This window comes from Dendropsophus ebraccatus, chromosome 10 (genome assembly GCF_027789765.1).
Source record: "Dendropsophus ebraccatus isolate aDenEbr1 chromosome 10, aDenEbr1.pat, whole genome shotgun sequence".
NCBI classification, from domain to species: domain Eukaryota; kingdom Metazoa; phylum Chordata; class Amphibia; order Anura; family Hylidae; genus Dendropsophus; species Dendropsophus ebraccatus.
Window position 1 is genome coordinate 5,527,850 of NC_091463.1, and position 18,234 is coordinate 5,546,083.

The 18,234-nt window shown below is 44.4% G+C and overlaps 1 protein-coding gene across 1 annotated transcript in view; it reads left to right on the plus strand.

Annotated features, from left to right (window-relative positions):
- The window catches only part of ASS1 (argininosuccinate synthase 1), a 65,273-nt gene that overhangs the window by 20,151 nt on the left and 26,888 nt on the right, over positions 1-18,234 (plus strand). The window contains exons 8-10 of the mRNA XM_069986837.1: positions 1,919-1,989; positions 3,518-3,548; positions 10,694-10,784. Of these exons, the coding sequence (XP_069842938.1) occupies positions 1,919-1,989; positions 3,518-3,548; positions 10,694-10,784 (193 nt within the window). The remainder of the gene's footprint in view (positions 1-1,918; positions 1,990-3,517; positions 3,549-10,693; positions 10,785-18,234) is intronic.

Below are 18,234 nucleotides of genomic sequence, written 5' to 3' on the forward strand. Positions count from 1 at the left end.
TTGTAGTGTTGCCCCCCAGTGCGGGGCCATCGGCGGCCATCAGAAGGGAGAGGAGGGAACAATGAAGTGTCTTCAGCTTGTGACATCTTCATTATTTCAGCTCTAGGTGTTCTTTATATAGTGGCAGCTCATAAGTGTGAATGGCGGCCCAGGGGTCTTTCTTCTAGTGTGGGTGGCTCTATTAGGGGTCTTTGTTGTGCTCATCATGGGGGCATTGCTTCCCCTTCATTGCCTGGCCCAATGAGGGGGGCCGCCTCCTGTCAGAGCCTGACACCACCTAAGGGGGTCCACCTAGGCCCGCTCGGGATCCTCTCCTTCCCGTGATGGGTTTGTTAACATATTAGGGTCCCCACTGAGACGGAAGCGGCCGGGGGCTTATTCTGAGCAGTTGGAGCGCTCCGACCCTCGCTCACAGAATGGAGATTTGCAATGTTTTTTCCCTTTTCGGAGGGATGGGAGGAATACATTTTGTGTGTGAGGGTTTCTGGCGAGGGACTAGTGATTACATTCCCCTGGAGGGACCGGCCTGGTGTTTATAATGCATAGAATCCATCTCCCTGCTCGCTGGCTTGTACACAAAGTGCGGCCCTTTGGCGCTGCCACCGCCGCCGCCGCTCTACAAGCTTCATCCTTCCATTTACTCCGCAGTCTGAGAATGCAAAAATGTAAACTCTGAACGGAGGATGAACTGATGCGTTGTGATGGGCGGCGGGCTGTCTCTTGAGGTGTACGCATCACCTGGACAACAGCACCTCCTCTATCCCTCCATCCCGTGCTGTGTGACCTTAAAGGGGTCGTCACCAAAAAAACATTTCTTTCAAATCAACTGGTCCCAGCAAGTGCCGAAGATTTGTGATTTACGTCTATTAAAAAATCTCCAGTCTTACAGTACTTATCAGCTGCTGTATGTGCTGCAGGAAGTGGTGTATTATCTCCAGTGTGACACAGTTCTCTCTGCTGCCACCTCTGTCCATGTCAGGAACTGTCCAGAGCAGGAGAGGTTTTCTATGGGGATTTGCTGCTGCTCTGGACAGTTCCTGACATGGACAGAGGTGGCAGCAGAGAGCACTGTGTCAGACTGGAGAGAATACACCACTTCCTGCAGGACATACAGCAGCTGATAAGTACTAGAAGACTGGAGATTTTTTAATAGAAGTAAATTACAAATCTATATATCTGACACCAGTTAATTTGAAAGAAAAAGCATTTCACCGGAGTATCCCTTTAAGTGGCCACCTGTAGTAGATCCACCCTGACTATATCTTTGGCCTTTATCCAGGGTCAGGTGACCCTCTTATGTCCCGGCCCTATGGGGCCCATCACGTGGCCCTACTCCTCATAGACACAAGATCTGGACTCCATTGAGCTCTTTATTAGGCCGTCCCTGCTTGTAAACTCCTATAAATCACTCCGATTACTTATAAACCCAAGAACAATGGCCGCCGCCACACAGCGCAGAGAATGACAGATTGACTTGGGAAGCGACAATTCATTTTATAGATTTGCTTCCTGAAACTTCAGCACCAGGAAGATGAGGGGCGTAGCTGGGCCCTCAATAGGCCTGAAGCCGCACAATACCCAGCATTGGTGCTCATGCATATGGCGTATAGCGGGAGAGGGTGACCACCCAAAGCCCCTTCACCAATGCTATAATGGCCCATGGTGGAGGCTTAGGGGGTCCTGGGTATTCAGCGCCTGAAGTGAACATTGCCTGGGTATAGATGTGACACCCCCCACCCTGCACCATTACAAATGTGGCTGAAACTACAGGCCGAAGCCTGAGGCTGCACTACTGAGGTTCTGATGTCATAGAGATGATCACATATACAGGCAGGAGGTGGATAGTGAGGTGTCCGTATAGAGGGGGACGCTGGTCATGATGCACAGGAATACTCATATGTAATATGTCTCCTCACAGAAACATGGCATCCCCGTACCGGTGACCCCAAAGAGCCCCTGGAGTATGGATGAGAACATCATGCACATAAGGTAACCAGCAAGTCTGGGGTACAGGACAGTGACACTCGGGGTACAGGATAGTGACACTCGGGGTACAGGATAGTGACACTCGGGGTACAGGACAGTGACACTCGGGGTACAGGATAGTGACACTTGGGGTACAGGACAGTGACAGCTGACACTCAGGGTACAGAATAGTGACACTCGGGGTACAGGACAGTGACACTTGGGGTGCAGGATAGTGACACTTGGGGTACAGGATAGTGACACTCGGGGTACAGGATAGTGACACTCGGGGTACAGGATAGTGACACTCGGGGTACAGGATAGTGACACTCGGGGTGCAGGACAATGACATGCTGACACTTGGGGTACAGGGTAGTGACACTCAGGGTACAGGATAGTGACACTCAGGGTATAGGATAGTGACACTCAGGGTATAGGATAGTGGCACTTGGGGTGCAGGATAGTGGCACTTGGGGTGCAGGATAGTGACACTCGGGGTACAGGATAGTGACACTTGGGGGACAGGACAGTGACATTTGGGGTACAGGACAGTGACATTTGGGGTACAGGACAGTGACACTTGGGGGACAGGATAGTGACACTCGGGGTACAGGATAGTGACACTCGGGGTACAGGATAGTGACACTTGGGGTACAAGATAGTGACACTCTGGGTACAGGACAATGACATGCTGACACTTGGGGTACAGGATAGTGATACTTGGGGTGCAGGATAGTGACACTGGGGGTACAGGATAGTGACACTCGGGGGTACAGGATAGTGACACTTGGGGTACAGGACAGTGACACTTGGGGGACAGGATAGTGACACTCGGGGTACAGGATAGTGACACTCGGGGTACAGGATAGTGACACTTGGGGTACAAGATAGTGACACTCTGGGTACAGGATAGTGATACTTGGGGTGCAGGATAGTGACACTGGGGGTACAGGATAGTGACACTCGGGGTACAGGATAGTGACACTCGGGGGTACAGGATAGTGACACTTGGGATGCAGGATAGTGACACTCGGGGTACAGGATAGTGACACTCGGGGTACAGGATAGTGACACTCGGGGTACAGGATAGTGATACTTGGGGTGCAGGATAGTGATACTTGGGGTGCAGGATAGTGACACTTGGGGTACAGGATAGTGACACTCGGGGTACAGGATAGTGACACTCGGGGGTACAGGATAGTGACACTTGGGATGCAGGATAGTGACACTCGGGGTACAGGATAGTGATACTTGGGGTGCAGGATAGTGACATTTGGGGTACAGGATAGTGACACTCGGGGTACAGGACAATGACATGCTGACACTTGGGGTACAGGATAGTGACACTGGGGGTACAGGATAGTGACACTCGGGGTGCAGGATAGTGACATTTGGGGTACAGGATAGTGACACTCGGGGTACAGGATAGTGATACTTGGGGTGCAGGACAGTGACATTTGGGGTACAGGATATTGAGACGCTGACACTTGGGGTACAGGACACTGATATTGGGGTGCAGTACAGATAATACATCTGCTCTCTCTCCTTACAGCTATGAAGGGGGGATCCTGGAGAACCCTAAGGTGAGTGATATTGAACATTGAACATTTCTTTATAATGATTGACCTGGGAAGTACAGGGTTAATGGAGTCCCGTTATTATGGGGGTGATTGTACTGATCTACATGGAGGGCGTAACCCTGTCTTCAACAACCAATCAGATTCTTTTTTTTACTTTTCAAATGCAGTTTAAAAAAATGAAAGCTGAACTCTGATTGGTTGTTGTAGGAAACCAGCAGAAATCTGGTTGCCATAGGTGACAGGGCTCAGCATGTGGAGTCTGGTTGCTCTTGGCAACAAAGCCAGGTTCTCTCCTCACCATTCACCAAGTATGGGGCCTGGTGTCATCTACAGGTCACATGATTCCTCCTAACACTGCTCATTCATAGAAGGTTCTGTGACTATGGATATCCCCTTTAAGAAGGCCAGTCTCCTCCTAGTACAGCTCTGCGGTGACACATCAGGTTATTACGGGTGTCCTGTGAGGAGCTGTAATAGAGATGATAACCTGTTCTCTGTCCCCGGGAGCTTACACTCTACAATGAATGATCTCCTTGTGCGGCGGCGGTGGGAGGCCTCGTCCCCTGTCAGTCATGGTGCTACGGCAGGTGACGATCTGTCATCACTAATCACAGCGTCAGTCACAGTGAGCGCCCCCCGCAGGGGATGAGCCGCCGCCGCGCCTGACTGCTGAGCCCGGGGGGACAGGACACTTTGTTCCTAGATTTGATAAACACTTCAGGCTTTGATCAGGTCGACACCCGAGAGGCCGCACCGCGCCAAAGGAATCCCCGAAATATACATGTGTCTGTAATCACCCAGGAGAGAGCGCAAAGGGGGCTGAGAGTCACCCATAGCAACGGACGCCATGTACCCCCAGAATTATTAATAGTCTATCTATCTATCTCCTAATCTATCTATCTATCTATCTATCTCCTATCTATCTATCTATCTATCTATCTATCTATCTATCTCCTATCTATCTATCTCCTATCTATCTATCTATCTATCTCCTATCTATCTCCTATCTATCTCCTATCTATCTATCTATCTATCTATCTATCTATCTATCTATCTATCTATCTATCTCCTATCTATCTATCTCCTATCTATCTATCTATCTATCTATCTATCTATCTATCTCCTATCTATCTATCTATCTATCTATCTATCTCCTATCTATCTATCTATCTATCTATCTATCTATCTATCTCCTATCTATCTATCTATCTATCTATCTATCTATCTCCTATCTATCTATCTATCTATCTATCTATCTATCTATCTATCTATCTATCTCCTATCTATCTATCTATCTATCTCCTATCTATCTACCTATCTATCTATCTATCTATCTATCTATCTCCTATCTATCTATCTAGCTGCCTATCTATCTATCTATCTATCTATCTATCTATCTCCTATCTATCTCTCATCTATCTATCTATCTATCTATCTATCTATCTATCTATCTATCTATCTTCTATCTATCTATCTATCTATCTATCTATCTATCTATCTATCTCCTATCTATCTATCTCCTATCTATCTATCTATCTATCTATCTATCTATCTTCTATCTCCTATATATCTATCTATCTATCTCCTATCTATCTCTCATCTATCTATCTATCTATCTATCTATCTATCTATCTATCTATCTATCTATCTCCTATCTATCTCCTATCTATCTATCTATCTATCTATCTATCTATCTATCTATCTATCTTTCATCTATCTATCTATCTATCTATCTCCTATCTATCTATCTATCTATCTATCTATCTATCTATCTATCTATCTATCATCTATCTCCTATCTATCTCTCATCTATCTATCTATCTCCTATCTATCTATCTATCTATCTATCTATCTATCTATCTATCTATCTATCTCCTATCTATCTATCTATCTATCTATCTATCTATCTATCATATATCTATCTAATATCTATCTCCTATCTATCTCCTATCTATCTCTCATCTATCTATCTATCTATCTTCTATCTATCTATCTATCTATCTATCTATCTATCTCCTATCTATCTATCTATCTATCTATCTATCTATCTATCTATCTATCTATCTCCTATCTATCTATCTATCTATCTATCTATCTATCTATCTATCATCTATCTCCTATCTATCTCTCATCTATCTATCTATCTCCTATCTATCTATCTATCTATCTATCTATCTATCTATCTATCTCCTATCTATCTATCTATCTATCTATCATATATCTATCTAATATCTATCTCCTATCTATCTCCTATCTATCTCTCATCTATCTATCTATCTATCTTCTATCTATCTATCTATCTATCTATCTATCTATCTATCTATCTATCTATCTCCTATCTATCTATCTATCTATCTATCTATCTATCTATCTCCTATCTATCTATCTATCTATCTATCTATCTATCTATCTATCTTTTTCTCTTTCCCGTGCCCTTTTCTTTCTCTCGTTCCTCTTCCTCTCAAACCAACTGCAGGGATTTAAAAAAAAAAGAAGAAGCAGAAGAAGAGAACCCCAGATGGTTGGGCCATTTTCTGCCTCCATGAGACCTGATTGAGGGGCAATGAGGCATTCTAATGTTAGAAAGATAGAAATTTACTTGCTTTAACTTCATATGGCGCTTTGAAAGAGTTCATTCAGACTCGGACACAACAACATCAACCGGGTGAATAAAGCATTGACGGCACAAGCATCCTTACACTGGCCTTCACTTCATGCCCCATTTGCTGCTAATCTCCTCTCCCCTCGCTGCCCTCTGCTCCTTTCTCTCACACTCTCCTCTCCCCCCACAAGGCTCCGCCCCTTCTCTACTTTTCCTTCTTATTTTTTATTCTTTTGCTGCTTTTTTTTTTCATTTGATTTAATATTTTTTTTAATTTTTTTATTGTTCTTTTTGTAAACTGCATCTGTGAGAGGCAACAACATGGCCATTTCTTTTTGCTTATATACTGGTCCTCGGTATAGCCAGGGTGCTAAGTATAGCCAGGGTGCTAAGTATAGCCAGGGTGCCGGGTATAGCCAGGGTGCTAAGTATAGCCAGGGTGCCGGGTATACCCAGGGTGCTAAGTATAGCCAGGGTGCTAAGTATAGCCAGGGTGCTAAGTATAGCCAGGGTGCCGGGTATAGCCAGGGTGCTAAGTATAGCCAGGGTGCTGAGTATAGCCAGGGTGCTAAGTATAGACAGGGTGCTGAGTATAGCCAGGGTGCTAAGTATAGCCAGGGTGCCGAGTATAGCCAGGGTGCCGAGTATAGCCAGGGTGCCAAGTATAGCCAGGGTGCTAAGTATAGCCAGGGTGCTAATTATAGCCAGGGTGCCGAGTATAGCCAGGGTGCTAAGTATAGCCAGGGTGCTAAGTATAGCCAGGGTGCCGAGTATAGCCAGGGTGCTAAGTATAGCCAGGGTGCCGAGTATAGCCAGGGTACTAAGTATAGCCAGGGTGCTAAGTATAGCCAGGGTGCCGACTATAGCCAGGGTGCCGAGTATAGCCAGGGTGCTATAAGTAAGGATAAGTAAGGGGGGTCAGGATGAGTAAGGGGGGTCAGGATGAGTAAGGGGGGTCAGGATGAGTAAGGGGGGTCAGGATGAGTAAGGAGGGTCAGGATGAGTAAGGGGGGTCAGGATGAGTAAGGGGGGTCAGGATAAGTAAGGGGGGTCAGGATGAGTAAGGGGGGTCAGGATAAGTAAGGGGGGTCAGGATGAGTAAGGGGGGTCAGGATGAGTAAGGAGGGTCAGGATGAGTAAGGAGGGTCAGGATAAGTAAGAGGGGTCAGGATGAGTAAGGGCGGTCAGGATGAGTAAGGGGGGTAAGGATGAGTAAGGGGGGTCAGGATGAGTAAGGAGGGTCAGGATGAGTAAGGGGGGTCAGGATGAGTAAGGGGGGTCAGGATGAGTAAGGGGGGTCAGGATGAGTAAGGGGGGTCAGGATGAGTAAGGAGGGTCAGAATGAGTAAGGAGGGTCAGGATGAGTAAGGAGGGTCAGGATAAGTAAGGGGGGTCAGGATGAGTAAGGGGGGTCAGGATGAGTAAGGGCTGTCAGGATGAGTAAGGAGGGTCAGGATAAGTAAGGGGGGTCAGGATGAGTAAGGGGGGTCAGGATGAGTAAGGGGGGTCAGGATAAGTAAGGGGGGTCAGGATGAGTAAGGGGGGTCAGGATGAGTAAGGAGGGTCAGGATGAGTAAGGGGGGTCAGGATGAGTAAGGGGGGTCAGGATGAGTAAGGAGGGTCAGGATGAGTAAGGGGGGTCAGGATGAGTAAGGGGGGTCAGGATGAGTAAGGGGGGTCAGGATGAGTAAGGAGGGTCAGGATGAGTAAGGGGGGTCAGGATGAGTAAGGGGGGTCAGGATGAGTAAGGAGGGTCAGGATGAGTAAGGGGGGTCAGGATAAGTAAGGGGGGTCAGGATGAGTAAGGAGGGTCAGGATGAGTAAGGAGGGTCAGGATGAGTAAGGGGGGTCAGGATGAGTAAGGGGGGTCAGGATAAGTAAGAGGGGTCAGGATGAGTAAGGGGGGTCAGGATGAGTAAGGGGGGTCAGGATGAGTAAGGGGGGTCAGGATAAGTAAGGGGGGTCAGGATGAGTAAGGGGGGTCAGGATGAGTAAGGGGGGTCAGGATGAGTAAGAGGGGTCAGGATGAGTAAGGGCCCTATTCAACATGATGATTATCGTTCGCATAATCGTTAACGATAAACGATCCAAACGACCCCTATTGCGAAAGACCTGAATTTGTTCACCCATTTACATGGAACGATAATCGTTCTTGCGGTCGTCTTGTTGCCGCTATTGTGTTCGTCACTACTGCGAACGACCGAACAACGTCTTATTCAATGCGAACGATTTGCGAACGAGCAACGATAAAAATAGGTCCAGGTCTTATTAAACGATCAACCTTTTCTCGTTTGGTCGTTAATCGTTAACTGCTATTCAAGCGAACAATTATCGTTTAGATTCGAACGACTTAACAATAATCTGAACGATAATCGTCCCGTGGAATAGGGCCCTAAGGATCCCATCACTTATCCTGACACCCCCACACACACACCTTATCCTGGAAGCTGCTCGCTTTACCTAATCCAATCACCTGACCCCCCTCCTTTAGCTGTAACCTGTCGCCTAACCTAAACTCCTTACAGCCATAATGGACTAATTCTCTCCAGTCTGACACAGTGCTTTCTGCTGCCACCTCTGTCCATGTCAGGAACTGTCCAGAGCAGGAGAGGTTTTCTATGGGGATTTGCTGCTGCTCTGGACAGTTCCTGACATGGACAGAGGTGGCAGCAGAGAGCACTGTGTCAGGCTGGAGAGAATACACCACTTCCTGCAGGACATACAGCAGCTGATAAGTACTGGACATTATTAAGTAGAAGTCATTTACAAATCTGTATAACTTTCTGACACCAGTTGATTTAAAAACAATATTTTTTTCTCTGGAGTACCCCTTTAATAGTCTGTCATTTTCCCCAGGATCCTCTTTGTTTGGAATTCTACTTTTTGAGTCCCACTAGAGCAGGATATTCTAGTCTGGCCTCTGTGATATGAGGGTCTGTATTCCCTGAGTAGTCTCCCTCACCCCGGGCCCCTGGCGTTCCCCGGCCCTATCCCCAGCCAGGAATGCTGCTTTAGCAGTTTTTGTAGGTGTTTGTGGTTTTCCTGAGCCTGGAACGCAGGGTGCCGGAGTGATTGACAGGCATTACCACGCCCACAAGTCGGGGACAGCAAGCAATCAAATGGGCCAAAGCAGATTTTAGCCACTAACCCAGAAAGGGCGTGAATGATGAGCGCTAAGAGAAGGCGCCTTCTCATTGTAACTCTGCCAAGGCTGGCATTAGGCTGATATGTTTTTAGATGAGTTTCTGCTTTGTTCCTCTCCGCTCCCCCAGATGTATTAACCTCGGGGACACTGTACGAGTGCGTTCCTGCGGAGCACCTGCTGGGGTCACCCACACTGATTTCTTTCTCTATTTCTGCAGAATAAACTGCTGGGATATAGACGGCTCTGTCTGAGGCTTCAATCTAGCAGCTTATGATTGTGCGCGGGCTCTCGGCTCCCATCCCCTCCGCGCTCGGCCTGCACCGCGCTGCATGGAAGAGCTTTTATTGCTGCGGTTATAATGAGGTGACGGGGGACGAAATGCAAAATGGCCTCTCTTGTGGTGCTGGTTGTGCCACCCGGAGCTGCGTCTCTTTCCCCACTTCCCATAACCTAACTGGCCCTCCACTCTTATCATTGCGGAGTGAAGACGCGGCACCATTAAAGGGGTCGTTCACAAAAAAAAAAAAAAATTTTTTAAATCAACTTGTCCCAGAAAGTGCCAGAGATTTGTAATTTACTTCTATTAAAAAAATCTCCAGTCTTCCAGTACTTATTATCTGCTGTATGTCCTGTAGGAAGTGGTGTATTCTCTCCAGTCTGACACAGTGCTCTCTGCCGCCACCTCTGTCCATGTCAGGAACTGTCCAGAGCAGGAGAGGTTTTCTATGGGGATTTGCTGCTGCTCTAGACAGTTCCTGACATGGACAGAGGTGGCAGCAGAGAGCACTGTGTCAGACTGGAGAGAATACACCACTTCCTGCAAAACATACAGCAGCTGATAAGTACATGAGATATTTTAAGAGGAGTAAAAGCTTGTTCTCCCAATAGTTGTATCATGTAAGAGCAATGTACAGCGCCACATCCCATATGGCAGCACATGGCGGCTCATTATGGTGCTGGCTACTGGACAGCAGCAAGAAAATGGCCGACCTTGGATTTTATACAGGTATATGGTGACAATGCATCTACCATTCATAATAACTACATATAGAAACGGATGCAGACATGGAGGCAGCCAATCAGATTGCAGCTCAGTAAAAGAAGTGATCTGATTGGTTGTTGGGGCAGCACCTGACTAATGGGTTACACGTAGCAATAAGGGCCGTGTTGCCTATAGCAGCCAATCAGATTCCTGCTAATATTCTTTCACAACAGGTTGAAAAATGGAAGTAGTAATCTGATTGGCTGCTACAGACATAAAATGAAGGATTAGTGCAACCAATCAGCATTCACTATTCTGATGCGGGTCAGAGCATGGAGCATTCTGATTGGTTACCATGATCATCACCTCTGTATTATGTCTTCTCCCCAAATACCGAACCCGGTTATATTTCCCTACAGAATCACGCACCGGACGGGCTGTTTGTGAAAACAAAAGACCCCAACACCTCGCCCAGCACCCCCGACATCCTGGAAATAGAGTTTAAGAGAGGTGAGTGTCTGTGGCTTTATGGCTTTATAAATAAAGTTATTTGAAAGCAGAAAGTTCTGATTGCTTCAGCCATAGGCCTGGTATCCATGGTGTAATGTGCGGCCTATTGATCTCTGTGGTAATATGTGACGTTGTTCACACTACGAGCTGCATATTTCACCCTGTATTCTTCCATGTGAGCCCGGCCTAATGTATGAAAGACTGGTAGCCGCCATTCTTATTACCGGGGCATTGTCATTACATGTTATGATGGTTCTACCAAATGTCATATCTGCAAATGGAGACGGGTAAGCATATGTGACGGACGGCTGCGACCATGGGGCGGCATATCACTATTAACTTCAAGTGCCTTAGTAATAGCAGGATAGATGTGTGTGACCCCCAGATATGTCCCTATAGCGTATAGGGCCCTAATATCCTCTGCATCAGATACTAGTAGCTTCTTTCATATGCTAATGTGGCGCTTTGGTGCACTGGGGGCGGGGCTACAGCTGTCCGTGCACCGTTCTGCCCTGGCCGTCCTGCCCTTCCTAATAAGCTCTGCTTATATTCACTAGAAGGGTTGGGATCAGTGCACTGGGGGCGGGGCTACAGCTGTCTGTGCACCGATCCGCCCCGGCTGTCCTGCCCCTCCTAATAAGATCTGCTTATATTCACTAGAAGGGTTGGGATCAGTGCACTGGGGGCGGGGCTACAGCTGTCTGTGCACCGATCCGCCCCGGCTGTCCTGCCCCTCCTAATAAGCTCTGCTTATATTCACTAGAAGGGTTGGGATCAGTGCACTGGGGGCGGGGCTACAGCTGTCTGTGCACCGATCCGCCCCGGCTGTCCTGCCCCTCCTAATAAGCTCTGCTTATATTCACTAGAAGGGTTGGGATCAGTGCACTGGGGGCGGGGCTACAGCTGTCTGTGCACCGATCCGCCCCGGCCGTCCTGCCCTTCCTAATAAGCTCTGCTTATATTCACTAGAAGGGTTGGGATCAGTGCACTGGGGGCGGGGCTACAGCTGTCTGTGCACCGATCCGCCCCGGCTGTCCTGCCCTTCCTAATAAGCTCTGCTTATATTCACTAGAAGGGTTGGGATCAGTGCACTGGGGGCGGGGCTACAGCTGTCTGTGCACCGATCCGCCCCGGCTGTCCTGCCCTTCCTAATAAGCTCTGCTTATATTCACTAGAAGGGTTGGGATCAGTGCACTGGGGGCGGGGCTACAGCTGTCTGTGCACCGATCCGCCCCGGCCGTCCTGCCCCTCCTAATAAGCTCTGCTTATATTCACTAGAAGGGTTGGGATCAGTGCACTGGAGGCGGGGCTACAGCTGTCTGTGCACCGATCCGCCCCGGCTGTCCTGCCCCTCCTAATAAGCTCTGCTTATATTCACTAGAAGGGTTGGGATCAGTGCACTGGAGGCGGGGGGCTTCTTATTTGCTGATGGTTTCCCTTTAATACAAAGAACAATGTAAATAACACAATAAATATAAAAATAATTACTTATCATAACAACATATATAGAACAATATAATATGATGACAAAAATATAAAATAAATATACTGGATATGTATATAGGTATAATAAAAAGTACAATAATAATGCAAAAAGTAATCACAATAACACCGGATATTGTGTAATAGTAAATATATAAATATAACACATTTGTAACATATAGAATGAGAATCCTCTAAAAGCTACAATAATGCGAATATATATATATATATATATATATATATAATGAATACCAATACTAAAGATAAAATAAAGATGCTAAAATTAATTGTCCCCCTGTTTTCCTGGCCTCCCCCTCACGGTCGCAGTAATATTGACCCTCAATATACCGTCTGCTCCATAATAAGAAGTCTATGCATCCGTGAAATCTGAATCTGAACATTTTGCAGCAGCTCCTTCATCCTGAACCCATTATTCTTACTGGAAACCATAATAAATAAATAAAAGCATGATGGCTGCAAAGAGCTCCCAGCGCGGACCATGTACAATATAGTCACTGGTACATATAGCACTGTATACACTGGTACATATAGCGCTGTATACACTGGTACATATAGCATTGTATACACTGGTACATATAGCACTGTATACACTGGTACATATAGCACTGTATACACTGGTACATATAGCACTGTATACACTGGTACATATAGCACTGTATACACTGGTACATATAGCACTGTATACACTGGTACATATAGCGCTGTATACACTTGTACATATAGCACTGTATACACTGGTACATATAGCACTGTATACACTGGTACATATAGCACTGTATACACTGGTACATATAGCACTGTATACACTGGTTACATATAGCGCTGTATACACTGGTACATATAGCACTGTATACACTGGTACATATAGCACTGTATACACTGGTACATATAGCACTGTATACACTGGTACATATAGCACTGTATACACTGGTGACTGTTACATATAGCACTGTATACACTGGTACATATAGCACTGTATACACTGGTACATATAGCACTGTATACACTGGTACATATAGCACTGTATACACTGGTACATATAGCACTGTATACACTGGTACATATAGCGTTGTATACACTGGTACATATAGCACTGTATACACTGGTACATATAGCACTGTATACACTGGTGACTGTTACATATAGCACTGTATACACTGGTACATATAGCACTGTATACACTGGTACATATAGCACTGTATACACTGGTACATATAGCGTTGTATACACTGGTACATATAGCACTGTATACACTGGTGACTGTTACATATAGCACTGTATACACTGGTACATATAGCACTGTATACACTGGTACATATAGCACTGTATACACTGGTACATATAGCATTGTATACACTGGTACATATAGCACTGTATACACTGGTACATATAGCACTGTATACACTGGTGACTGGTACATATAGCGCTGTATACACTGGTACATATAGCACTGTATACACTGGTGACACTGGTACATATAGCACTGTATACACTGGTGACTGGTACATATAGCACTGTATACACTGGTGACTGGTACATATAGCACTGTATACACTGGTGACACTGGTACATATAGCACTGTATACACTGGTGACTGGTACATACAGCACTGTATACACTGGTGACTGGTACATATAGCACTGTATACACTGGTACATATAGCACTGTATACACTGGTACATATAGCACTGTATACACTGGTACATATAGCACTGTATACACTGGTACATATAGCACTGTATACACTGGTGACACTGGTACATATAGCACTGTATACAATGGTACATATAGCACTGTATACACTGGTGACACTGGTACATATAGCACTGTATACACTGGTACATATAGCACTGTATACACTGGTACATATAGCGCTGTATACACTGGTACATATAGCGCTGTATACACTGGTACATATAGCACTGTATACACTGGTACATATAGCACTGTGTACACTGGTACATATAGCACTGTATACACTGGTACATATAGCGCTGTATACACTGGTACATATAGCACTGTATACACTGGTACATATAGCACTGTGTACACTGGTACATATAGCACTGTATACACTGGTACATATAGCACTGTGTACACTGGTACATATAGCACTGTGTACACTGGTACATATAGCGCTGTATACACTAGTACATATAGCACTGTATACACTGGTACATATAGCACTGTATACACTGGTACATATAGCACTGTATACACTGGTTACATATAGCGCTGTATACACTGGTACATATAGCACTGTATACACTGGTACATATAGCACTGTATACACTGGTGACTGGTACATATAGCGCTGTATACACTGGTTACATATAGCACTGTATACACTGGTACATATAGCACTGTATACACTGGTACATATAGCACTGTATACACTGGTACATATAGCGCTGTATACACTGGTTACATATAGCACTGTATACACTGGTACATATAGCACTGTATACACTGGTACATATAGCACTGTATACACTGGTACATATAGCGCTGTATACACTGGTACATATAGCACTGTATACACTGGTACATATAGCACTGTATACACTGGTGACTGGTACATATAGCGCTGTATACACTGGTTACATATAGCACTGTATACACTGGTACATATAGCACTGTATACACTGGTACATATAGCACTGTATACACTGGTACATATAGCACTGTATACACTGGTGACTGTTACATATAGCACTGTATACACTGGTACATATAGCACTGTATACACTGGTACATATAGCACTGTATACACTGGTACATATAGCACTGTGTACACTGGTACATATAGCACTGTATACACTGGTACATATAGCACTGTATACACTGGTACATATAGCACTGTATACACTGGTGACTGTTACATATAGCACTGTATACACTGGTACATATAGCACTGTATACACTGGTACATATAGCACTGTATACACTGGTTACATATAGCACTGTATACACTGGTACATATAGCACTGTATACACTGGTACATATAGCACTGTATACACTGGTAACTGTTACATATAGCACTGTATACACTGGTACATATAGCACTGTATACACTGGTACATATAGCACTGTATACACTGGTACATATAGCACTGTATACACTGGTTACATATAGCACTGTATACACTGGTGACTGTTACATATAGCACTGTATACACTGGTACATATAGCACTGTATACACTGGTACATATAGCACTGTATACACTGGTGACTGGTACATATAGCACTGTATACACTGGTTACATATAGCACTGTATACACTGGTGACACTGTTACATATAGCACTGTATACACTGGTACATATAGCACTGTATACACTGGTGACTGGTACATATAGCACTGTATACACTGGTGACTGTTACATATAGCACTGTATACACTGGTACATATAGCACTGTATACACTGGTACATATAGCACTGTATACACTGGTGACTGGTACATATAGCACTGTATACACTGGTACATATAGCACTGTATACACTGGTACATATAGCACTGTATACACTGGTACATATAGCACTGTATACACTGGTACATATAGCACTGTATACACTGGTACATATAGCACTGTATACACTGGTTACATATAGCACTGTATACACTGGTACATATAGCACTGTATACACTGGTACATATAGCACTGTATACACTGGTGACTGGTACATATAGCACTGTATACACTGGTTACATATAGCACTGTATACACTGGTACATATAGCACTGTATACACTGGTACATATAGCACTGTATACACTGGTTACATATAGCACTGGTGACACTGGTACATATAGCACTGTATACACTGGTACATATAGCACTGTATACACTGGTACATATAGCACTGTATACACTGGTACATATAGCACTGTATACACTGGTACATATAGCACTGTATACACTGGTACATATAGCACTGTATACACTGGTACATATAGCACTGTATACACTGGTTACATATAGCACTGTATACACTGGTTACATATAGCACTGTATACACTGGTACATATAGCACTGTATACACTGGTACATATAGCGTTGTATACACTGGTACATATAGCACTGTATACACTGGTACATATAGCACTGTATACACTGGTGACACTGTTACATATAGCACTGTATACACTGGTGACACTGTTACATATAGCACTGTATACACTGGTACATATAGCACTGTATACACTGGTTACATATAGCACTGTATACACTGGTACATATAGCACTGTATACACTGGTACATATAGCACTGTATACACTGGTACATATAGCACTGTATACACTGGTACATATAACACTGTATACACTGGTACATATAGCACTGTATACACTGGTGACACTGTTACATATAGCACTGTATACACTGGTTACATATAGCACTGCATACACTGGTACATATAGCACTGTGTACACTGGTGACACTGGTACATATAGCACTGTATACACTGGTGACTGTTACATATAGCGCTGTATACACTGGTACATATAGCACTATATACACTGGTACATATAGCGCTGTATACACTGGTACATATAGCACTGTATACACTGGTACATATAGCACTGTGTACACTGGTACATATAGCACTGTATACACTGGTACATATAGCACTGTATACACTGGTACATATAGCACTGTATACACTGGTACATATAGCACTGTATACACTGGTACATATAGCACTGTATACACTGGTTACATATAGCACTGTATACACTGGTACATATAGCACTGTATACACTGGTACATATAGCACTGTATACACTGGTGACTGGTACATATAGCACTGTGTACACTGGTACATATAGCGCTGTATACACTGGTACATATAGCACTGTATACTTTGGTGACTGGTACATATAGCGCTGTATACACTGGTTACATATAGCACTGTATACACTGGTACATATAGCACTGTATACACTGGTACATATAGCACTGTATACACTGGTACATATAGCACTGTATACACTGGTACATATAGCACTGTATACACTGGTACATATAGCACTGTGTACACTGGTACATATAGCGCTGTATACACTGGTACATATAGCGCTGTATACACTGGTACATAAAGCACTGTATACACTGGTACATATAGCACTGTATACACTGGTACATATAGCACTGTATACACTGGTACATATAGCACTGTATACACTGGTACATATAGCACTGTATACACTGGTACATATAGCACTGTATACACTGGTACATATAGCACTGTATACACTGGTACATATAGCACTGTATACACTGGTTACATATAGCACTGTATACACTGGTACATATAGCACTGTATACACTGGTACATATAGCACTGTATACACTGGTACATATAGCACTGTATACACTGGTTACATATAGCACTGTATACACTGGTTACATATAGCACTGTATACACTGGTACATATAGCACTGTATACACTGGTTACATATAGCACTGTATACACTGGTACATATAGCACTGTATACACTGGTACATATAGCACTGTATACACTGGTACATATAGCACTGTATACACTGGTTACATATAGCACTGTATACACTGGTACATATAGCACTGTATACACTGGTACATATAGCACTGTATACACTGGTACATATAGCACTGTATACACTGGTACATATAACACTGTATACACTGGTACATATAGCACTGTATACACTGGTGACACTGTTACATATAGCACTGTATACACTGGTTACATATAGCACTGTATACACTGGTACATATAGCACTGTATACACTGGTACATATAGCACTGTATACACTGGTACATATAGCACTGTATACACTGGTTACATATAGCACTGTATACACTGGTACATATAGCACTGTATACACTGGTACATATAGCACTGTGTACACTGGTACATATAGCGCTGTATACACTGGTACATATAGCACTGTATACAC